General features: G+C 47.9%; 1 protein-coding gene across 1 annotated transcript in view; it reads right to left on the reverse strand.

The window, feature by feature from the left end:
- Positions 1 to 24,797, reverse strand: part of ATG2A (autophagy related 2A) — a 2,105,371-nt gene that overhangs the window by 987,672 nt on the left and 1,092,902 nt on the right. The window contains exon 22 of the mRNA XM_069644746.1: positions 15,141 to 15,334. Within this exon, the coding sequence (XP_069500847.1) occupies positions 15,141 to 15,334 (194 nt within the window). The remainder of the gene's footprint in view (positions 1 to 15,140; positions 15,335 to 24,797) is intronic.

The raw sequence follows: 24,797 nt of genomic DNA on the forward strand, positions 1-24,797 counted from the left end.
CGGCACCGACATGCCAGACAAACAGAGGCGGCAAAGGGAGGCAGACCAGCATGGAGGCGTTCGCACGGAAAAACGATGAGCCTCAGCCCGAGGCACCGGAGGCCAGCCAGGGCATATCCGACTCCAGAAAGCTGGGAAGAAGACAGGAGGAGGACCGTATACTCGAGGCCATAGCGGACCTAAAAAACATCACTGGAGAGCAAAATGTACGCAGTGATGGTGGACGTGGGGCTCCTCAGACAAGATGTAAGAAACCTAACAGAGAGGGTGACCACAGTGGAACAACAGGTGCACAGCAACACAGCGAACATCACAACCTCCCAGTCCCATATGACTGAGGCGCTGGACCGCATCCCCACCCTGGAATATAGCGTAGAAGATGCAGAAGGGAGATCCTGACGCAACAATGTGCGCATAGTGGGCCTGCCGGAAGGCAGAGATTCCACGAACTACATAGAAACTTTACTTCTCCAAGAAGTGGGGGCAGGGAACTTATCTCAGTGCTTTGCAGTAGAGAGGGCGCATAGGGCGCTGACCAGGAGACCCCGCCCGGGAGCGCCCCTAAAGACCCATGTTTGCGAAGATCATGAACTTTAAGGACCGAAAGAAGATCCTGGCATTCTCAAGAGAGGGAGGGGTGATAACGAGAAATGCAGCTAGAATCACAACATATCCGGATTACACAGCACCAGTGAAAAAGCAAAGGGCTCAATTCTGGCCGAATAAAGAGCACCTTCGAGCGGCAGTTATGCGATTCATGCTACTATACCCAGCTAAACCGAAGGTATTGCATAGCAGCAGGTCACACATCTTTGAGACCATAGCCGATGCCCACGAGTGGATGGACAAGCAGGGGATCCCACAACTGGGAGCCGGGAACAAGCGAAACAACAGAAATGTACCCCAATGAAGCACAGAGTGGGACAGAGATGCACGGACCACGCTCAAGAATGAAGAACCAGCAGTCTGATAAGCGGGTGCCGCAAGCTCCTGGGGAAGACCGCCTATTGTCACAAGGAACCCCACTGAGTAACAGAACTAGAGATGCCAGTTTTGCGCCCACGGAAAGGAGGGTGGCACATGGAATGCGTTGCAGCCCGAGCAGGGGGAGGGTGGCAGGGCGTTTGTTAATCGTTATAGTTAGTGTTAGGGAGAATTCTCTTATAAGGCTAATTTGCCAAACCTAGTGAGTCCCCCAGCAGCTTTGCTGGATTTTTGGGGTTTGTTTTTTTCTCCTGCTAAGAGTGAGACTCTTTTCCTCCCAATCCTAGGCATGATTTGAGTGTCTTTGACTCTTTGTGGGCTTATGGGCTATGAGGTTTTTCTTTCTACTCCATAGGGTATCATCTATTTTTATGTGTCTGTTACACAGCACCCTCATTGCAGTACCATAGGGGTGTCATAGTGACCCCCAAACATAGACTCCATACCCTGGGACTGACTACTGTCTCCCAGGGCATGTAAAGTCACCATTGACTTTACTAGTCCTAAATTGTGAACAGAACCAGTACAAACCATCATAATGTGGAAGTACTGTAAGGGGTTAATTATATTGCCCCTGGGTCTGTTTTCAAGGGGGCACTGTCCAGTCCCCCCTGTCGAGTTTCTGGCTGGTGGCAGTGGTTATCACGCGAAATATTCCACCGGAATATTCTCCATGGGATTTTCCCATTGATTTTAAACGCACCACTTTTTGGTGCAATGTTAAAGATACCGCCAGTTTATTCATTTAATATTAAATTCACGGTTGGGTCTTTTTGCCAGAACTCTTTTCTAAAATGACATTCGTGTCCGTCTCTGCGACTCTGACAAAGGTCGAGCCCTTTGTTCCACTTTTTTGGCAGGCTTCTCCACAGAAGCCCTCCAAATGGTGCCACTCTGTCTGGGTTCCACAGGAGGGGTGGAGGGGGGAATTGGCACCCTGGACTGCGTTGCCTCGGCAACCCAAGTCGCACTCTACTCTGATTGGCCCAGTGGTGAGCCGCCCGGCTCACCACTTAGCATGTGTGATTGACAGCTAGGCTGATGAATGGGGGTTTTTCTGCATAAAAGCAGGGCCTTTGGGACTGGAACTTCAGAAGTCGCCACAGGACCTAAGAATGCGAAGAGGGAAGAAGCTGAGCCATCTGCAACCAACGACACCACCGGTAAAGCCCTGCTGCAACGAACTCACCACTTTCCCAACGACAAGAGAAGATCTTCTGCTGGAGACTCTTCTTCCTTTGAGCTGGTAGGATCAACCAGTTCGCCCTTTTCGCCTTCCAAAGTCGTCCCTTGGTCGAATGCCCGTGCCAAGCACTACAGCGGCCTGATAGCCAAGCTCACCACTTTTGACCGCGAATAAAAGGACCGCACCTTTTAATCGGGAACTCCGCGGCTGGTTTCATCCCTGTGCAGTGCAACGACTCCAAGTTTACTCCTCGACGAGATCCTCTCTTCCCCAGGTCGGAACAATGAACTGCAACCACTGCCAGGAACAACTGCCCCCGCTGGAGCTTCCTTTCTCTTTAAGGTACTGTGTCCTGCCTGGCCTCCCTTTCTACAGATTTCTAAAGGTGACCCCTAAATCCTTGGCTTCTATACTGGGTTGGCTCCAGACCTAACTATATCTTTTGAAAGACCCCAACCTCTTTTGAACATTCTGCAAAGACATTTAGTGCAGTTTAAACCGTGTGATCCTGGCACATTTCGCTTTGCTCCATTTAAAGTGGGCCTGGCCTATGAACTTTGGCTCTACAGTGTAAACTGCCTTTATTCACTTGCTCTAAACATCTAAAAAGTGTTGGGAACTGTTTTATTCTATGCTCTGTCTTTTCTCTCCCTTTTTAACCGAACTATTGGAGTGCCATCTAGGCTAAGCGCTCACATCTGTCGTAACAAATAGTAGTGCTTTAACCCGGACTTGTCTGATAGTTATCAAGGGAGGTGTGTATACTTTACCTGACTGTGTTTAACTTACTTTTCATTGAGAGTGCTAGTGTATTGCTTGAAGTGTGTTTTAAATAAATAACTCCATACTTTTTATACAAGGCTTTGGTCAGTGTTTGTTTGCCCTACTGTGTTTAGGCCCTATTGTGTATACTCTACATACTGCCCTACTCTTCTTGAGAGAAGTCTGATTGCTCAGCCACAGCTACCAGGTACATCTGGGTGGTACAGACTGCTACCAATTGGGTTTACTGCTTACTCCTGTAGTCTTAATCTTTTTGTAGTGTTCCCCAAGGGAACTGCACAGGATTCTGCCTAACAGTTAGTGTGTGGTTAGGTTGGTTAAGAGACGGCACGAGTGGAGGAGGAAGCACCAAGCAACAGACATGGACAAAGCGCAAGTGGCAGGCGTACAAAAACATACCCAACGAGAGCAACCAGGGAAGCGTAACAAGGCGGTGGACCCACAAGGACCCCGTGCAGGAGAGACTTAATAGAAGAGGGAAAGCGAGAGAGCCAGTCGTAAGACCCAGGACAGCACACAAGCCCATGGGGAAAAAAGGGCCAAGTGACAGTAACTGAATGGGGTGGGATACAGCCACCATAGTAACTTGTAATGTCAGGCATCTGAACGCCTATGTCAAGATACTAAGGGTCTAAAACTCAAATAGCAATGCTGCAAGAAATGCATCTGACAGCTGAAAAACAAAGATTGCCAAGAAATGTGGAGGACAGATGTACAGCTCAACTTACTCAAGCTATGCTAAGGGAGTACTGACATGGATTGCCCCGGGTGTACCCTTCCAGCTCATAAGACAAGAGAGGGACTTGGAGGGCAGAATGGTAATCGTACACGGAATGCTGGAGAACAAAGGTGTGTCTAATAAACACATACACCCCCAATCACGATGCGGCAGAGTTCTTCAGGATAATGGCACCTCGACTGACCCCATACAGTGGAGAGTCATTTATCTGGGCAAGCGACTTCAACTGCATCCTAAACCCGCAAGTGGACAGATCTGACGACAAGCAGAGGAAACCAGCACCACCTGCCAGAGCTCTGCAGAAGATTCTAGACCAGCTGGAACTGGAAGACGTCTGGAGGAAGGTACACTACAGCGCACCACACGGAACATACACCTGAATAGATTACCTATTCACGGGAAGGGAGACCTTTGGGGAATTCACGGGATTACATATCAAGGCACAAACGCTTTCAGACCACACCCCGCTAGTAGCTACATGGGCATACATTAACAGGGGGGCCCCCCCATACCCATATGGAGAATGAGGGCAGAGGCGCTAAGGTAGTAGTTTCTTACCTGTAACTCCATTTCTCCAGCATTGGTATCTTTCATGGATTCACATGCTTAGAATATTCCCCGTCGTCAGACTGGGAACCCTCGGTACACATATATAGTAGTTTCCTATAGGAAAAAACTTCCGACACTTGTGTGTCCTATCCACATCTACGTCCTCTCTGGGGCCGTCCACGCATGCCCCGTAGGACGTAGTGGTATAAAAGCCCCGCCCCCGCAGGTCCCGTCAGATTTCGGCCCCTCCAAAGTAGAAAGGAGAACCTGCTTATGCATATATCTTGCACATTGCATTCCGGGGAGGCTGGTGGGCGCATGTGAATCCATGAAAGATACCAATGCTGGAGAAATGGAGTTACAGGTAAGAAACTACTCCCTTCTCCAGCATTGGATCTTTCATGGATTCACATGCTTAGAATAGATTGTATAGCAGTATCCTAAAAGAAGGAGGTGAGAATGCAATGCAACATACACCGCAAAAACACCCCAAAACCTAATTATATAGGCACATAAGCAGCAACATATTTTCCGATATATACATATTCATAATACATACATATATATATATATTTCTACTCAAAACCTACACACTAAAGAACCAGTATAGACAAGGCAAAAGACAAAGCTTCACCGTTTTTGGCTTACCTCATTGAAACAGATGGCGCAGAACTGCCCTTCCCATCTGTACTTCATCCGCATGCTGCCTTTCCAGGCAGTAATGGCGTGTGAACGTGTGTGGGACTGACCATGCCGCCGCCTGGCAGAAGTCTGTCAGAGGAATTCCTGCCCACAGCGCCGTGGAAGAGGCTGTCGATCTTGTGGAATGGGCTCTAGGATGCCCTTGTAGGGGTCTCCCGGCCTTGGAGTGACTAAAAGCAATCGCCGACCAGACCCATCGAGCCAGTCCTTGCTTGGAAATTGCCTTTCCTCTCGTCGACGGACCGTATGCGATGAACAGCTGTCTGGTAGTTCTGAGTTCTTGTGTTCTGTGCAGATAAAATTTCAACGCCCTTTTCACATCTAGAGTATGAAGAGCCTTTTCCGCCGTCGATGACGGGGTCGCAAAGAAAGTAGGGAGGACAATGGTCGAGTGTTTGTGATAGACCGTCGGAACTTTCGGGACGAAAGTAGGATTAGTTGATAGCACCACTTTGTCCTTAAAGAATCTCATATATGGAGGGTCTATGACCAATGCCTGTAGCTCCGATACTCTTCTAGCTGATGTAATGGCAATTAAGAAAGCCAGCTTCCATGATAGGAACTGCATGGATGAAGAGGACATTGGCTCGAAAGGTGGCTTCATTAAAGCCGCCAACACCACATTTAGACTCCATGTTTGTGGGAACCGCTTCGTTGGGGGAAAGGTTCGAAAAAGACCCCTCATGAAATGTTTCACCAGTCTGTCGCTGAATAACGGAGAGGACTGTCTCCTCCTCGTGAACCTTGAGATGGCCGCCAGGTGTACCTTTATGGATGACAAAGATAACCCACTCTCCGCCAGGTGAAGAAGATACGGTAAAACTTGTTCTGGAGTTACTTGTAAAGGCCGTATTTCGTGTTGCGTTTGACACCACATACAGAACCTTCGCCACTTGCAGATGTATGACTTGTTGGTGGAAGGAGCCCTAGCCGCCTGTAGAATTCTCCGGCAATCCGACGAAACTTTCAAAGTGCCAAATTCCGAAAAGTCAGGAGCCAGGCCGTCAGGCTGAGGCTGTCCGGATTGTGATGCCACACTGTTCCCTTGTCCCTGGACAGGAGATTCGGAACCTTCTGGAATGTTATCGGTTGTTCCAACGACAGATGCAGCAGGTCGGAAAACCAAGGTTGTCTCGGCCAATACGGTGCCACTAGAATGACCCGGCATTTGTATCTGCGTATCCACTGTACTGTTCTCCGTATAAGGGGAAACGGAGGGAAGGCGTACAGGAACTTGTCTGTCCATGGAAATGAGAACGCTTCCCCTAGGGATCCTTGCTGAGGCCATCTGCTCGCGAACTGCTCGCATTTCTTGTTTTCTTTCGTTGCGAAGAGATCCACTGAGGGGTGACCCCATCTTTTGAAGATTTTCTGCAGCTGAATGGTGTCCATCTCCCACTCGTGTATCTGGGCCATGCTTCTGCTTAGGGAATCCGCTTGTACGTTCTTCACTCCTGGAAGATGGTGTGCCACTATAGATATGTTGTGTTTCAAAGCCCAATGCCATACCTTTTGAGCCTCCACGGACGGGGTCCTGGATCTCGTGCCGCCTTGTTTTATCAAGTAGAACATGGCTGTCGTGTTGTCCGTCAGCACTCTTACTCTCGACCCCCTGATATGTGGGAGGAATGACTTCAAGGCCCATCTTACTGCCCTCAGCTCCAGTACATTGATATGTAGGAGTGATTCGGTCGGGGACCATCTGCCCTGGGTTTGGTAGTTGTCCATGTGTGCTCCCCAGCCTGTCAGGGATGCGTCCGTGATGATGGTTCACTGAAATTCTGGTTCTTGTAGAGGTACCCCTCTGCCCAGGTTGTGAACGCTTTTCCACCATTGGAGGGCTCGGATGATCTCGTCGTCGTCGACGGTTATCCTGTCTGACCACCGACCCGTGGCCTGCTTCCATCTGTCCGCTAGGAATTCCTGAAGTGGCCTCATGAATAATCGACAGTTGGCTACTAGATGGATGCAGGAAGCCATGGAACCTAGGATCGCCACATACTTTCTCACTGAGAGTGTGCAATGTAACCGTAGTTGACTCGTCAGTCGATTGATTTTTGACATTCTGTCTAGGGAAGGTTTCACTATTCCCGACTGGGTTTCGAATTGAGCTCCCAAGAACTTTAAGTTCTTTGATGGCCTTAGAGAGGACTTTCCGAAGTTCACTGCGAACCCCAGTCGTTGCAGAAGCTGTAAGGTGGCCTGTACGCTGTTGTTGGTCGACGCCGAGGAGGATCCCCTCACAAGCCAGTCGTCGAGGTACGGGTATACATGATGCCCTTTCTTTCTCAGCCAGGCTGCCACGGGTGCCAAACATTTTGTGAACGTTCTTGGGGAGGATTTGAGACCAAACGGAAGCACTGCGAATTGGTAGTGTGTCCGACCTACCATGAACCTCAGAAACTTTCTGTGTTTTTGACACATAGGTATGTGGAAGTACGCGTCCTGTAGATCCAGAGACGCCAAAAAATCTCCCACTTGAACGGACCTGATTACTTCCTGCAGCGTGAGCATTTTGAATTTTTGGCTCTGTAAGGTCTTGTTGAGGTCGCGCAGGTCGAGAATGGGACGCCACTTTCCGTTTGGCTTTTTTACCACAAAACACCGCTAGTATACCCCTTGGCCTTTCTGCGATGCAGGAACCAATTCTATGGCACCTTTTTGTAACATAAGTGCTACTTCCTGCAGCAAAACGTTCAGATGTGGTTGGGGTAGGAATACAGGTGGACATTTCGGAGGTTTGCATTTGAATAGTAGAGAATGTCCGTACCTCACTGTGTCCAACACCCACTGATCTGTTGTGATGTCTTCCCATTCTTTGACGCAGTTTGACACTCTTCCTCCCAGAACGGTGCGCTTCCCGTCATTGCTGGTCTTTTTGTTTGTTCGTCGACGAAGGATAGGCCGGTCGTCTCTTGGATGACTGGAAGTTTCTGCGCCGGCTTGTGTTTTGAGAGGCGCGTCTATATCCCTGGGATGGGTATGCTGATCTGCCAAAAGATCTATCCCTGGATGCAGAGAATCTTGAATTGCCCGATGCCCCTTTAAAGGGACGAAAAGATCGAAAAAAAATTCCACTTTGAAGGGCACCCAACGAGCGAGCCATATCCGAGTCCTCCTTCATGCCCTTCAGGGCCTCATCCACCTTTTCTCCAAAAAGACGGTCACCTTCGAAGGGCATGTCCAATACTTTATACTGAACCTCGGGCCTGAAGTTGGTGCACTTAAGCCAAGCCTGGCGTCTAAGAACAACCCCGTTGTTTACTTGCTTAAAGCCCGAATCCGCCAGGTCCACCGCTATGTTAATTGCATGATTCAACGCTTCTTCGCCCTCTCGTACCAGAGACATAGCCGCTTTTCTATGTTCCTCCGGAAGGTGGTCCAGTATAGGGGCTAGTCTGTGCCACATTTCCCTGTCGTACCTGGCGACAATAGCCAAAGAGTTGGCTGCCTTCACAGTTGTAGCACCCACGGATAGTACCTTCTTACCAAACAATCTTGGCGCCTTGCCTCATTATCCGGAGGGGTAGAGCACTTGTGTTGGGCCCTCGCTTTCCTTGTCGCTGCCGCCGACACCACTGAGTCAGGTGTAGGTTGGGACGAAAGACATCTGGCGCTTTAAACTTCTTTTCAATGCGGCCTTTGACGGCCGGTTCAGAAAACGGGTGACGCATGGTTTGAACACCCTCTTTCCAGACATGATCTAAAATGGGTATTGAGAATACTGAACGCCTATTCTTACCCATATGGTCGAACAGAAAACAGTCCTTTTTCTCCTCCTGCTGGACCAGGCCAAATTCCTTGCATGCCTTTTCCATCATTGAATGAAACGCGCCAACATCGTCTGGTGGAGACGGGTGAGTGGGGCTCTTTGGTGTTTCCAATTCAACATCCGACACCCAGGATGGATCCCTAGATGGAGACAGGGAGATGTCCGATACTGATCCTTGGTCAGATACAGAGTCCAACAGCTCACCCTCCTCGTGGACCACTGGAGTCACCGGAACTCTGGTCTTTTGGGTTGGACGATGTGACGGGCCTGGCTCGTCGACGGGAGGCGTTGACGGGTTCACTGGTGGAAGCCTTTCATCTAACGATTTCAGCAGCGAGTGCAATGAGGACAGAACCTCCATGGACAGGGCCGATTGTGAGCTTGAAAACTGGGTAAACACCTGAGAGCAGGTTGCTCCTGATGGTGACTTGGCTCGGAGCCCAAGATCTTCCGGGCCCGCAATCCTGAAGCCGTCGTCTTCCTTCGAGGAAATCGACACTGCCTGTTCCTGCAGTAACGAGTCCGGCAACACCAGATCAAAAACCTCTGGTCTCCAGGCCTGAACTTCGGTCGATGAGGACATCGTCGCCGTCGTCGTCAGCGGGTTGAGGACGGGGGAAACCAACTGCGTTAGCGGCAGTGAGGCCACTGACTGGTTCGTCGTCGTCGACGGTGGGCCTGCAGGTGGCTTAGGCGGTCCCGCCTTCACAGAGCTCTCCCTGCGCTTTTCCGACTCTCTACTCGTGGCAGATCTATGAGGATCGCCCGAGGAGGATTTTGGCCTTTCCTTTCCATGTTTTTTCGACGATGATGACTTTTTTGAAGATTCTTTTGAAGAGTCTTTGGAAGAGTGGCAGCGTGGAACATCCTTTTCCGCCGGTCGAGTTTTCTTTGCCGGTGGTTCCGAAGAGGCTGAACGGCGCGGGGCCCCCGATGTTTTCGTCGAGGCCACGCTGCGCACGGAGCCAACCTCCGACTGAGGATATGCTCCCGCCCCGTCATTTAACCACGACACCAGTCGCCGACTCCGATCTTTCAGGGTTTTCTGGGAAAAACCTTTACATATTTCGCACTGGTCTGCCGAATGGTGAGGGTGGAGGCAATATATACAATCTAGATGGCCGTCCCCCTCGTAAACCTTTTTCAATCCGCACGTGGCGCACGGGCGGAAGAGCGGTTTGCCCGACATCCTGGTAAGACCAATAACCTTTCGATCAAAACGAGTAATTTCAACAATAAACCTAGAAAGTAGAGACTACGCGAGGAGATCCCACTATCTTTGGAGACGGTTGAAAATCTGACGGGACCCGCGGGGGCGGGGCTTTTATACCACTACGTCCTACGGGGCATGCGTGGACGGCGCCAGAGAGGACGTAGATGTGGATAGGACACACAAGTGTCGGAAGTTTTTTCCTATAGGAAACGACTATATATGTGTACCGAGCGTTCCCAGTCTGACGACGGGGAATATTCTAAGCATGTGAATCCATGAAAGATCCAATGCTGGAGAATGGAGGAGTAATTCCAAGAGCACATTGGGGAGACGATAGTTGACTATTTTGACCATAACGTGGGGAGCGTGGATAGCACTGGAATGGTCTGGGAAGCCCTAAAGGTAGTGGTCAAGGGAGCGGCGATAGGGAAGGCGGCAGGACGCAGAGGAGGCATACTGGCAGAACTGGTGTACGTGGAAAGGGAGATAGAACAAGTAGAGGCATGGCCGAGCACGAAAGGAGAAGAACCGGGGGAACTCATTACATTAAGGCAGCAGTGCAGCGCCATTTGTGAGAAACTGGGGAGACTGGACTATGGGAAGTACACACAGAGATTGCATGCAGAGGGGGAGAAGCCCAGTAGACTCTTAGCCTGGCTCACCAGACAGGAGAGCAAACGCGATATCATAAAAACGCAATTAATGACGAGCAAGGGGAGGAGGTGCGGACACAGGAAGGGATAAACGAGGTATTCTCCAGATTCTATGAAAGACTGTACTCCCGGAACCAGGAGGCAGATGAGGGAGACATAACCGATACCCTGGAGGAGATTAATCTTCCCAGGCTAATAAAGGAACAAGCGCATATATTAGAGGCACCCCTCACGGTGGAGGAGCTGACCGCCGTAATAGCCGATCTCCCAACAGGCAAGTCCCCGGGCCCAGATGGGTTACCCGGGGATTTTTACAAGAAATACGACACCCTGGCCCTGTGACTGTTAGAGATGTATGAGGAGGCATACGAGAGGGGACAGTTACTGCAGAGTCTGTCGGATTCCGTCATAATACCTATACTAAAACCGGGGAAACCACCCCTTGAGTGCGACTCTTACAGACCGATCTCCCTTATAAACTAGGACTCCAAAATCCTGACTACAGCTTTGGCAAATCAGCTCACGCGAGTCATACTCGCACTTGCGCACTCAGACCAAACGGGATACGTACCAGGGAGGAACACAACATGGAATCTACGTAGACTCCACCATGTGGTAGACAGCACGAACCAGAGACAGGGGGAATGCACGGTGGCGTCACTAGATGTCTTAAAGGCATTTGATTCCGTTAATTGGAACCGGCTGTTGGACGCGCTCGCCCATTTTGGGATAGGGGAGGGTTACCTCCGATGGATAAGACTCCTTTACAAGAATCCAAGAGCAAGGGTAAAAACGGGAAAATACATCTTGCAGGGATGGAAGATAGGTAGGGGTACCAAGCAGGGATGTACACTATCCGCTTTGCTATATATCTTGGCTCTGGAACCATTCATGGTTTTCCTCAGGGCGGAGTACAAGGACGCTGACGCCGGTATTGAGATAGACGAGGTGGTACATCAACTATCGATATACATAGATGACATGCTCCTCTATTTCTGGAACCCGAGGGAACACTTGACGGATTTGCTAGAAGCACTGGGGGCATTCGCTAGACTGTCGGGAATCACTATTAACAAGGAGACATCATTTGTGTTCCCCCTGGCAGGCCCGAGGAGGGCTACCCCTGACCAGTTGCCTAATCTAGCACTCACATGGACGCAAGTCACCTTTGCTGCTTAGGAGTGGACATATATCACAACACTATAGAAATGCATGTAGCCAACACACAGGCGGCCCTTGACAAAATGGGGACGTCAATGAAGTTCTGGAAGACGATCCCCTGAGGATGATAGGGACGGCAGCCTTATTGAAGATGACGGTACTGGCCTGTCTACTATATTACTTCACTAACGTCCCATACAACATTCCCGGGTCCTTCTTTACACGACTTCACACAATGGCAAGAGAATTCCTGTGGAGTATGAGGGGGGGGAGGGGACACAGGATAGCGCTGAACACTTTACTGAGGGACTACGAATGGTGGGGGGGAAATCAGGCTGCCGGACTTTGAACGTTACTACTTGGCAGGACAACTTCAATTTGTAGTATGGTGGCAGGGAGATGATACATCCATAGACACATTGCTCTTTCAACTGGCAAAAGGGCATTGTTATCTGAGGGAGCTCCTATGGATAGATGAAGCTTTTATAAAACCACTCCCCAACATGGTCAAAATGAGACTGACTCTATGGAAGAGGGCATGGAAAACTCAAGGGACATGGGGCCCCTGCTCCAGGCAATGCCCCTCGCGGGATTAGTCGGCACCCGCACGGAGTGCCTGACAGCATACAGAGCGCAGTGGAAAGATAAGGGAGTGGCCCAGATCGGAGACCTACGGAGGGGCAGACAATGGGTGGGCTTCCAGACCCTGATGGCGGCACAGAGCATACATAAAGGACAATTCTTATTGCACAACAGCATGGACCGGAACATCAATAAGAGATGGAAGGAGCTGCCTGTGGGGGGGGGGGGAAATGATGGGAAGCTGGACGCGTGGTACGATGTGTCGGAAGGAGGACACACAGTATCTAGACTCTTATGAACAGCTCATAAGCAACAACAATGGAAGGGAGCTGCAAGCGAGGGCTAGATGGGAGGTAGAACTCCAACAAATCTTCACAGATGAGGAATGGCACAGGATACTCCGGTATCCAAAGAAAGTCTCCAGGAACGCAAGGTTTAAACAAATGCAGCTCTACGCAAACCCGTAGATGTCCGCGCTGCGCTGCAGAGAAGGCGCATATGCTACACATGTTCTGGTCCTGCCCGGTGATAATTGACTTTTGGGACACTGTTAAAGACAGGCAGGAGGAATCCAAATGAAGGCGTGGACACTGGAGTCATATCTGTTGGGGTTGTTCCTGAGGGGCAAGAAACAAGAGGACTCACACAGCAAAGATTAAAGACTTAATGTGTATACTGGCAAAGCGCAGCATCGCAATGGCATGGAACACAAGCACAGGTCCGCCAGTAGAACTGTGGTGGGCTGATTTGAAGAAATGGACGATAGCTGAAACGTTCAGAGGCAATGAGCAGGTGGGACGAGTCCTGATCCAGGGCAAACGGACTATAAGGGGCAGAATATTGAGGACTGACATGAAGTAAGCCAGCCAGATCACCAAGGAAGAAGAAGACATTGTGTGGAACCCACACAGACTGCCAGCTGTTAAGTGATGTTTGTTTGTGTTGTTGGTTAGGGACGTACCCGAGGGAATTTAGATAGCCTGCACTTAGGGAAACACGTATAGTGGAGACAGAGCTTAGACAGAAGGGGTCAACATCTGACAGCACTAACCAGGAGTTACAGAAGAGGGTCAATTCATGGAGAGAGAGAGAGAAAGAGAGAGCGAGAGAAAGAGAAAAAAAAGGAAAAGGAGAGAGAGCAAGAGAGAGAGAGCGAGAGCAAGAGCAAGACACACAAACCCAGGCCCCACAATGAAAAATGTTAGAACTCTTGAAACTGTCTCGCAGTGTTTTCAGTGCCATCTGTGACATGAGCTTCACAGCTAAATGAGTCCTTTGTATAATTTCCCCCAGGAAAACCTGCAACTTGTCGGCCAAGAGAAGAAGGACCCTGAAGCTCTGCAATGTCCGGAGAACTTACCCACAGGAGTAAGGGAACCCATTTGGGTTTGTAGACTTGGGATAGAGCTTTCAAACATTACCGAAGGAAGGGAAAGCATGGGAAGCTTGGTGATGCTGTGTAAGACATTTGGGAACATCCCCAAGTCTGGGAGGCCTGGTAGAGAATTGAAAGTAACAATCCTGACATTTTTCTTTGTAGATTCCGGTGAAACCAGTGTGTTTTCAGTTGGCCCGTTCTGTGTAAAACCCTTAATAAACCTGATGAAAACAGGTGAAAGCATATCTGGCCTTGGCACCCTTCTTGGTCCGAGAGTATGTGGCAGTCCCTATCCAGTTCTCACTGTGGACACACCTCTATGTTTTATGCCCCTTAAGGTCTCTTAATGGCTGTTAAACAGGGTAACTCATAGATAGTATCCTGTTATTCAGGGTAGTGATAGTGTACCTTAAAATGGTGGTAGCATGTTTTACAACCTTTTTGAGTCTCGGGTCGGTCCTTTTTCCTTCCTGGAGGTCCCCAAAATGGAGTCTGATGTGAAACGGTCACTGGGCTGAACCTAACGACAAAGAAGCAAGCGCATATGAACTGAAAGGTGTGACAGATGACTGAACTAGACATGTTCAGCTCCCTAAGTCAAAATGAAACAAACAGTCTGTAGAGTACTTTCATAGCTTGAACATGCCACATGGTGCTTGAGCCATAGCCACCTCCTGTGGTGCGTTGATTGTTCAGAGTGCCTTTTGACTCGCTTGCCATTGCATGAGTTTAACTTCATTAATGAGCCAACCAAGATTAACCATCTACTTAGGCCTCCAACTGCACCTCAAAGTACCAACTATAGGGGATACCGACACCTCAGACGGGAAAGCACAAGACAAAACGCGGACTAGTAGCTAAATGAGCAGGAGAACTTCACAAAATGTGATGTTACACTCTTAATTAGGACAGACGCAAAACAAGTCTTACCTGCTATATGATGACTTTGCAGCACTCATTCTGAGATGCGTGAGCACAGAGGCTTTGAAGATTTCTTCTCAGTGTACTGCATATCAACATTAGTATTGAAACTCTGTCTCACTAAATTAATTCCTAAATATACGGTTCAGAAGTGGATCTTTTGAACTTTGCTGTGGCTGAAACATTCCACACTGAATGTTTTGTTAGTATTTTTTTTTCATTGATTTATAATTGGTACATTCGAAAGGTTTGTGATCTGTTTTGAACACTACTTTGTAATAAACCACGGACCCTTCCAACCCGTGCCAGTGAAGAAATGAGGATTTACGATTGTGTGATGCCAAGCAATTTCAGGGCACCTATGGCTTTGCAACAGTTTAAAGTGTCACATTATTAGTGGCTCTTTCATAGCCTGTGGCCGAGTTAAGACTGGACAGTTTGGCCAGTATCATAAGCTGATCTTCCCAACCCAGTCATAGGTGTTGATGCCTAAAGCATGTGAAAGAACAGTAGGTACCTTGACATTTTTCTTAAGGTCCAGATCAATCCTGATGGCAGTGGAGAGCATCCTTAGATTCTTGTCTTTCTTCTCACTGGATAGCTTGGAAATCACCCCGTCCTCGGATAAGTAAATGATGGGGTTGAGTAGCTCAGGAGGATAGAAATTTGGCACCTCAAGTTTCTCAGGCAAGAAATAATCTTCAACAACAGCTGAAAAAGACAAACGGATGATTATTTGGAGGCCAGGCTTTAAAAGATTCATATACAAAAGCAACATTGACATTTTAATTAAACATCTTTTGTCTGCTTCCATCTACATAAATGCTAGTTACTCTCTTAGAAAAGACGTTCTGAAATTCGCTTAGAGAGCCTTAATAATGAACCTCTTTAGGATGGAATACACACGCTGTCAAATACTGGACGTCTGCATATAAATAAAAGAAATAATTGGGTATTCCTTCCTCCCCTCTAGAATCCCCCCCACCCTTGTATACACCAACAATCAAAGCTGTACATATGCAGTGAACCAAACTTCCGCCCGCCTGGCCCCTTTGGTATGGGAGCTGGCAGAGAGTAAAGCTGGAAGCAATATAAAACAAAGAAATACTGGCAAGCAGAGGACAATGCGATAAGGAAGGGAAGACATTTGAAACATTTGGATTAACAGCACTCATGCGCTGTTTCTAAACCATAAAGTAATCATCTATTGCAACATGGAGAACAGGAACTGATATGTTCGACTATATTAACTAGCTCTCCAAGAGGCTTCTGTAGGAGAACATTTTAAAATACACTTTATGACTCTTTATTTTCAAAAAAAGTATTATAACTGTTGCAACTCCCGTCACAGTGTTTAAAAAACAGAACTGACCTTTTAGAGTTGAAGAATGTGCTTCCTGACATGTGAAGTTTTGTTAAGTTGTAAAAGGAGTCATTCGGTCCTAATTTGTTTTGAAAATCAAACCGACTGTGGGAAACATCAAATGTGAAATCTTTTACACAGAAGCCTCGGGGGAGATTCATTTTAGAGCTAATTTACCTATTTGTACAAGTGTGTTTCTGTTCTCCGAGGTGCCACAGGTGATTATATCAATATTTATCAAATGCCGCATGGGAGTGTTCCTTAAAGGAAGTAGATGAGTGTGCGTGTGAATATATCCCAGAAGGAAGGCTGGGAAAAGGTTTGAGAGGCAGTGGTGGCTGGGGAAAGCTACCCACTCCATGATGCAGACCATAGAAAAGGTATATGTAGGATCCAGAGGGCCTCTCCTTAATTCCAACCCTCTTTGCTAGGGCCACTCATGTTCTCCCACACACTATTAATGAAATCGATTTAGACACTAAAGGTTGGCCCTCTTGATCACGATCCGCAATTTCTGATCGTGATCAGGAGGCAGATCAGAGGGATGCATGTGAGCATGGTCACAGTTGCGGACACAATGCCACCAGTTTCTCAAAGCAGGAGACGCAAGGAAACACGCATATGTTACAGTTTAGGAAAAGCAATCGATCCACACGTCGCTCAGGGGAACCATGGAGGAATAAAACTGCTCTCATGACAGGGCAGATCGAATCCAAGGTGGTCCCCTCCCTTTTACAAACGCAACCCACGGAGCCACGGGCTGAATCCATGTAATACAGATAGCATTCGCCATACATGGTTTGTGGGATTTGAAATACGACCACCACTCAATCCAGAGTCAAAGCTAATAACCAAAAATAGGTGTTCCCACGAAGGCCCTCACGGTGCCAATGACCCGATGAAGACCTGTAACAGGCGGCCGGAACCAACCCAGAGTGAATGAGTTTGGAGAAGAGTGAGGAGCGCGTAGGGGTATGGAGAAAGCAAGAGATAAGGAGAAGGGAAAGGACTGAGTTGGAGGAGGGAAATACCAGTGAGATGAAGACAGAATGAACGAAAGGATAAAGTTGGAGGAGGAACAGATTAGGGCAAGCTGGAGGAGGTTGGGGTAGAAACGCGGAAGAGAAGGAGAATATCATTGAAGCCAGCAGAACGTGGTTGAACGAGAAAAGGGGTGGAAGAGTACTGGGGGTCAAGCCAGACCACCAGCATTGGCCAAAACCGGGAAGGGGGGGCGGGCCCAAATTGGAAAATGTAAACCGAGCTAGATGGTGCAGTCAATGTGACCAAAGCTGGGTGCTAAGGCTTGGAAAGCCTGGCTAACCTTGATCCAGAGAATGAAAAAGCGTAATGCCCAAAGAGCTCATTTGAAGCAGAAAGACAGGCCACTTGGGAACCATAGCGTGGATTCTGGAGGAGCTGCCATGGTGGGGTTGGGGGCAGACCTGCGTGTAAGAAAATATGGAATAAATAAAGAAGGAAATACGGTCACAGACTAGCGAGGAGCCATAATCCGAGATGGCTCCTTGCAACTCCGATTGGAACAGCGAACACTCCCCAAAACATTACAGACAACAAGACTATTTGTAAAATAAAGCCAGGAGTGCTCATTGAGATGAGAACCTAGTGGACACATGCAGTCCCCAGCTTGTTGGACTCATTTTGAATCTAAGTAAGGAGAGAGCCTGTGATAGGCTCATGAAATAGCTACGCCTGTATAACAACAACAATGATGCAACAACACTGGAACAGACAAAGCTGATAGCAGGCACCAAGCTAATAAATACATCCCTTGGCTGGAGGGCTCAAAGAATTACCTGCAGGCTCAAAATTGACCGGGGAGATGGGGAAAGAAACAGCTGTAATCTGAATATCAAAGAACAAAAGCCCAACAGGGCAATCATTCGTCGACAACCTAGGCAGTAGGGACTCAAGATCCAAGGACCCTGGCAAACTGACTGCCGTTCTAGATGGCACAGAAAACCCTCCTGGGTCTCGATGACAATTCAAGGGTCTATATTACAAATATAGAGACAAGTATGGTTTGTTCCTTGGAGCAATGAGGAGAGACGCAATTTGATCATAGGCACCGGCTGGGAAAAAGGTTTGGGGAGTGGTGGTGGGAACGCCCCTCTCTCCCTCGTCTCCCATGGGATACCCTCCATAACCCAGGGTGTGTGAAACCACTGGTTAGTGCCATTGATCGGTAACCCTTAATGTCTAAGCAATTGATGGCTCCCTGAATGTAGGCTTTCCAGCTCCTCCAGGGACATCCTAACTTTCCCTACTTTCACCACAGGTTAGTGTTCTCATAAGGTATGGGGTTATGCCTCGCAATTGCTCTAAGATTTTCCTGGTTCCGCTCACAACCACTGTTACCATGTCCTTCTATTCTACTTGCATCGTCCTACTTGACTTCTCACCACCAATCCGCTGTCCCTCCAATGCTTCACTCCACCTTTATCCTGCTTCCACCCTTAAATGATGTCTTCTCCCTCTCCACCCACTCTACCATGACTCCTCCTACTACACTACCATTCCTCCTCATGCTGCTGCTGCTGCTACTTCTACTACTACTACCACCACTCTATTACTCAGCGGCAGCACCTTCCTTAGGGTAGGCGGCTGAGGTGCCACCCCCTCACTTTCGGTGAGAGATGTGGCACTGTTACTCACAGTCCAAAGCAGTAGCACAGTGCCAGGCAGTACAGCCTACCTGAGTGCTTCATTTACCCGAGAACTCTGCTACCTGCCTCAACACAGGAGCATACCCCCCACCCTGTTTATTGCTTTTCTTTCTTTTTCAAAGATGAGACCTTGAAAAAGAAAGAAAAACAAGAACTTCGTAGCACCCAATAGGAGAGTCGGCGGGGCGTAGGAACTCTATTCCCTTACTCCTTCTCCTGTCAGTGAGCTTGTTCTGGAGAGCAGGTGGGCCATCCGGTCGTGTTCCTGTGTTGCAGTGTACGGAGGGTGCGAGCAGGTAAGTGAAATGTTAAATTAATACTAATTTGTATGTATGCAAGGGGGGGTTGTCTGAGTGTGTGTGTGTGTGTGTGCATGAGTGTTTGTTTTTATGTATGTGTGGGTGAATGAGAGCATGTATACTGCATGAATGCACTGGCAAATGAATATGAGAGAGAGAGAGGGCTTGATTTACAATGCGTCTTTCAACTACTAAACCCAAACTGCTGGTCCTCCCACCCACACTACTACTCTTCCTTCTCTACCTCCACTACTACTACTACTACTTCTACTACTACTACTCCCCCCTACACTACTCCTCCTATGCCCACACTAGTACTACTCCTCCCCCAAACTACTACTACCCCACCCACTTTCTACAGCACATCCTTCTTTTATTCACACAACCGCTTCACAAACACCCCTTCCACTACATATGCCATCTTCATTCACTTCACACACAAACCGCAGTACCCTTTGGGATCTATCAAGGGAATGTTTTCCTTTTCCCAAAGGGGGAGGCTCCCCCTTGAGGCAGGGGAGGTGAGCCTGCTTTGCAAGACCCTCCTTTGGAGTCTGGGCAAGTGGGACCTCACTGGGAGAGATTGCCCTCTAAGGGAGGACTCCCCCCATTCCTGTGAGGAACACACTAAGCTATTTCCCATGATTCCATATATGGGACTATCAGATATGAAGAACACTGTGAAGTCCAGAAATTTGGCTAAAGACAAAACAAAAATGTACCTTTACGAACAAGAAAGAATTTGTATCTTTAAGGAGGGACCTTCATTTAACTGAGATGAGGAGACTGGAAAGAGAGCAGGCGCCGAGGTAAGGTGAAGCAGAGAGAGACGAACTTAAGGAGGGCAAGTCCACTGACAGCACAACACCTGAGTGAGGCGCAACTATAGAGAGTCGCAGAACCTGCGACTTTCAGAAGTTGCCTGAATGCGAGAGCAAAACATTGGAGGCCCAGCGTTTACCTGCGTTGAGAAGCATAGGCCAGCGTTTACCCACGGCGAGAAGCAGAGGAGACAGGAACCCAAATGCAGTGAACACGACGACTTTGTGGTGGCAGTGAGCACGTGAAATGACGCCAAAACCACTATACAGAGTAATCAGTAAGACGTCTGGTTATCCGCAGCCATAACTGGTTGCAGGGAGAGAGAGAGGACCGACAGCGGGACACTGGCACAATTGCAAAGGCAGAGAAACAGAACTAACAAAGAGAACGTAACAAGTGCAGGCCCTGGGGATGTTCTTGTATGGACCCAGAGGTAAGGGTGGAGAACCGAGAGGCCACCCGGGAATCATTATGAAGCAGGAAAAACTCATCCCAGTGAAATGGACGAGATAGTGAATATAAAATGGAACTGTACTATGAGAGAGATAGTCACAATTGAGCCTCAAGGAAAGATCATTAAGACTAGGGTACAAAAACCCTCGGAAGAAAAGTATTATACCTGTTAAAAAAAGTAAAGAGTGGAGCAAGTCAGAGAGAGAGAGCATGTTCTAATGAGAGCAAGAAGCAGGAGAAACTAGTCCCTGTGAAATTGATGAGATATTGAATATAAAATTGATGAAGTGGAACTGTAAGAGCGTGAGAAGCAAAGCATGTTTAAACCAAATAAAAAAGAGATCATTAAGACTTGGGTACGAATGGGGGCACTGTTGCGCACGTGGAGAGATGGTCGCTCCCGTGTGAGCTCTGCAGACATCCTGGGCCGTAATGTGATCAACATTGCCAGAACGGGCCGGTTCCGCCTAAAGATCGTATCTGCAGGTATCCGCAGGAGAAGCAAAAAGCCAACAACAAGTAAGTGTGGCAAGGGCGGGGCCAGAAGCAACTACTTCAGGCCATACTACCCTAACACTCATCTAACAATGCATCACCACCGTAAATTCATTATAATTGCTTTCAGAAACTCTGTCCTTTGCATGTGAAAAGTGTCCCCAATCGCATTTAGAAGCAGTGACCAATAGCCTCTCTGAGAAAAGTTGTATCTAGAAGTGTACCCAATTGCATTTAGAAGTTGTGCCCAATAGTGTCTCTGAAAAAGTTGCATTTAGAAGTGTACCCAATTGCATTTAGAAGTATACCCAATTGCATTTAGAAATTGTGCCCAATTGCATTTAGAATCATTCCCAATTGCATTTAGAAGTTACGACCAATAGTCCCTCTGAGAAAAGTTGCATTTAGAAGTGTGCCCAATAGCCTCTCATTGAAAGTTGCATTTAGAAGTGTGCCCAATAGCCTCTCTTTGAAAGTTGCATCTAGAAGTGTGCTAATATCCTCTCTGTGTAAGTTGCATCTATAGGTTGTGACCAATAGCCTCCCTGAGAAAGGTTGCATTTAGAAGTGTCCCCAATTGCATTTAGAAGTTATGACCAATAGCCTCTCTGAGAAAAGTTGCATTTAGAAGTGTACCCAATTGCATTTAGAAGTTGTGCCCAATAGTCTCTCTGAAGAAGTTGCATTTAGAAGTGTACCCAATTGCATTTAGAAGTTGTGACCAATAGCCTCTCTGAGAGAAGTTGGATTTAGAAGTGTACCCAATTGCATTTATAAGTGTACCCAATTGCATTTAGAAATTGTGCCCAATTGCCTCTCTGAGAGAAGTTGGATTTAGAAGTGTACCCAATTGCATTTATAAGTGTACCCAATTGCATTTAGAAATTGTGCCCAATTGCATTTAGAAGTATTCCTAATTGCATTTAGAAGTTACGACCAATAGTCCCTCTGAGAAAAGTTGCATTTAGAAGTGTGCCCAATAGCCTCTCTTTGAAAGTTGCATTTAGAAGTGTGCCCAATAGCCTCTCTGTGAATTTAGAAGTGTGCCCAATAGCCTATGTATATATTTAATAGTTGTGTCTTATAGCCTCTCTTTGAAAGTTGCATTTAGAAGTGTGCCCAATAGCCTCTCTGTGAATTTAGAAGTGTGCCCAATAGCCTCTCTGTGAAAGTTGCATCTAGAAGTTGTGACCAATAGCCTCTCTGAGAAAAGTTGTATTTAGAAGTGTACCCAATTGCATTTAGAATTTGTGCCCAATAGTCTCTCTGAGGAAAGTTGCATTTAGAAGTGTGACCAATTGCATTTAGAAGTGTAGCCAATTGCATTTAGAAGCTGTGACCAATAGCCTGAGGAAAGTTGCATTTAGAAGTGTGCCCAATTGCATTTAGAAGTTATGACCAATGGCCTCTCTGAGAAAAGTTGTATCTAGAAGTGTACCCAATTGCATTTAGAAGTTGTGTCCAATAGTCCCTCTGAGAAAAGTTGCATTTAGAAGTGTCCCCAATCACATTTAGAAGTTGTGCCCAATAGTTCCTCTGAGAAAAGGTGCATTTAGAAGTGTCCCCAATCGCATTTAGAAGTTGTGCCCAATAGCCTCGCTGAGAAAAGTTGCATTTAGAAGTGTGCCCAATTGTATTTAGAAGTGTACCCAATTGCATTTAGAAATGTGCCCAATAGCCTCTCTCTGAATTTAGAAGTGTGCCCAATAGCATCTATGTGAAAGTTGCATTTAGAAGTGTGCCCAATAGCCTCTCTATAAATTTATAAGTGGGCCCAACTGCCTATCGGTGATAGTTGAATTTAGAAGTCTGCTCAACAACCTCTCTGTGAAACTCACATTTAGAAATGTGCCCAATGGCCTCTCTGTGAATTTAGAAATGTGACCAATAGCCAGTCTGGAAAGTCGAATGTACAAATGCGCCCAATAGCCTGTCTGTGAAAGTTGCATTAAAGTGTACCCATTAGCCTCTCTGTGAACTTAGAAAGTGTTCCCAATAGCCTTTCTGTGGAAAGTTACATCTTTAAGTGACCACAATAGCCTCTCTGTGAAAATTGCAATAGTGTTATACCATGCCGGACCGAACCGATCAATCTCCCTAATAACCTCTCGGTACAAAGTCCCTAATACCCTCCCTGTATGAAGTCGAAATGAAAGAAGTGCACCTACTAGCGTGCCCTAATTAATCGTATTATTATAAACAACAGTTTAGATGTGTAATATAGAATCTAAAACGGTGACTAATAATCTAATACAAAGTTGAATTAGGTCCATGCCTAATACCCTCCCCGTATAAAGGTGAATTGAAAGAAGTCCACCCACTAGCGTGCCCTATTCAATCCTATTAGTATAACTAACAGTATAGCTGTGTAATGTAGAATCTAAAACGGTGACTAATAAAGTAATACCCCCTCTAAGCAAATTGAATCTAGAGGCTGACCGAATATCTTCTCTGTGTACAGGTGAACTTAGAAGTGTACCTAATAAACTAATATCATCTCTGTCTACAATTGTATCTAGAAAAGCACCAAATAGTCTAGTATCGCCTTTGAGCAGTTGAACCTAGAAGTGTGCCTAAAAGCGTGACACAACTGATCTTAGATCCACAATCAGAAAGCCCTCCTAAATCAACCTAAAAGCTCAGACCAATCATGAGAGCACCCACTCCACCAGAGTCTGTCAGAAACGACCCCCGTGGACCACCCCCACTCTCCGATCTGCCTTCCCTCCCATCCCCCCCCTCCCAAATCACCCCACCCTCCTTCGCACTCCCTGCCATTCCCCTCTTCAAACACCAATCCAGGGGGGCACGATGGCGAGCCACTCACCCTAAGACCACTCATCCCCTGAACCCCACCCCGACCCGCCAGCATTACCCATACCTGCTCCCCTCACTATCATACCTGGAACACCCCACCCTGCAATCGCCGAACCCCCCGCCTTGCCCTCATACCCCTGCCCCTTCCCCCGACCGCACCCTTTCCCCTCCCTAAAAACTGCACGCCTAGCCCTAGCAAGAACCGAAGCTGCTTCCCTCTCCCCCTCTGAACCCCCCCACCCTCTCTCACACACCAGTCGCAGCAAAGAAACTAAAGAGGAAACGTTCCTGGTCCCCCTCAATCTCTCAGCACTCCTTGCCTCCCCTGTCTCGACCCACCACCTCTCTCCCGCAATCGCCTCCTTCCCCCATGGCTTCTCCCTTCCTGAAACCCCTCTCCCTCGATTTCTCATTCACTGCAACTGAAACTCCTAACCGCCCACACCCCACCTTCAAATCCCCCAACCCATACCCGATCACCCTATCACACGCAGCCACCCAACCCCGCCCGAAGCCTGCCAATTTTTCTGCTCGCCCACTATTCCCATCTAGCATCACCCACCCTACCCCTCTCCCTCCACTCTCTCTGCCACCGCCCCATCCCGCTCCAGCACCGAGACCAACCTTGCCTGCCGATGTGAACTGTATCCTATTTAATGCCCGATCTGTTGCAAAAAACAGACATTGCATCTTTGACCTCCTCGCCTCTGTCAAACCAGACCTAGTTTTCATCACTAAAACCTGGTTCTCTGACGACTTCGGCCCAATCGCTAATGAAGCCTTTCCCCCTGACTACTCCCTCATCCCACTGAACCGTCGTCCAGAGGAGGGGGGGTAGCATTCGTCTTCAAATCTCTCTTCCGCGCCTCAATCATCGACAACCAACCCTCCATTCCATCCTGCGAATCTCTCCTCGTTAAACTATCCCTCTCCCCGTCGCTCTCACACAGCTTCCTAATAATCTACAGGCCCCCTGGCTACGATAGACAATTCGCAAACAACCTTTGCGATTCTATCGCCACCCTCCAACTAAACCATCCCAACCTCACATTTCTTGGAGACTTCAACATATGGCTCGACATCCCCACCAACCCTATGACACACTCCCTGGTTGATGGTTTAGATGCAATCAATCTCCAACCCCACAAACGGCCCGACTCACTTTAAAGGACACACTCTTGATGCCATCTTTAGCTCCAACACCGCGATTCATTTAAAGCCCCCACCCCCATCATCTG

Source organism: Ambystoma mexicanum, chromosome 2p (genome assembly GCF_040938575.1).
Source record: "Ambystoma mexicanum isolate Mex_15411 chromosome 2p, UKY_AmexF1_1, whole genome shotgun sequence".
Taxonomy (NCBI): Eukaryota; Metazoa; Chordata; class Amphibia; order Caudata; family Ambystomatidae; genus Ambystoma; species Ambystoma mexicanum.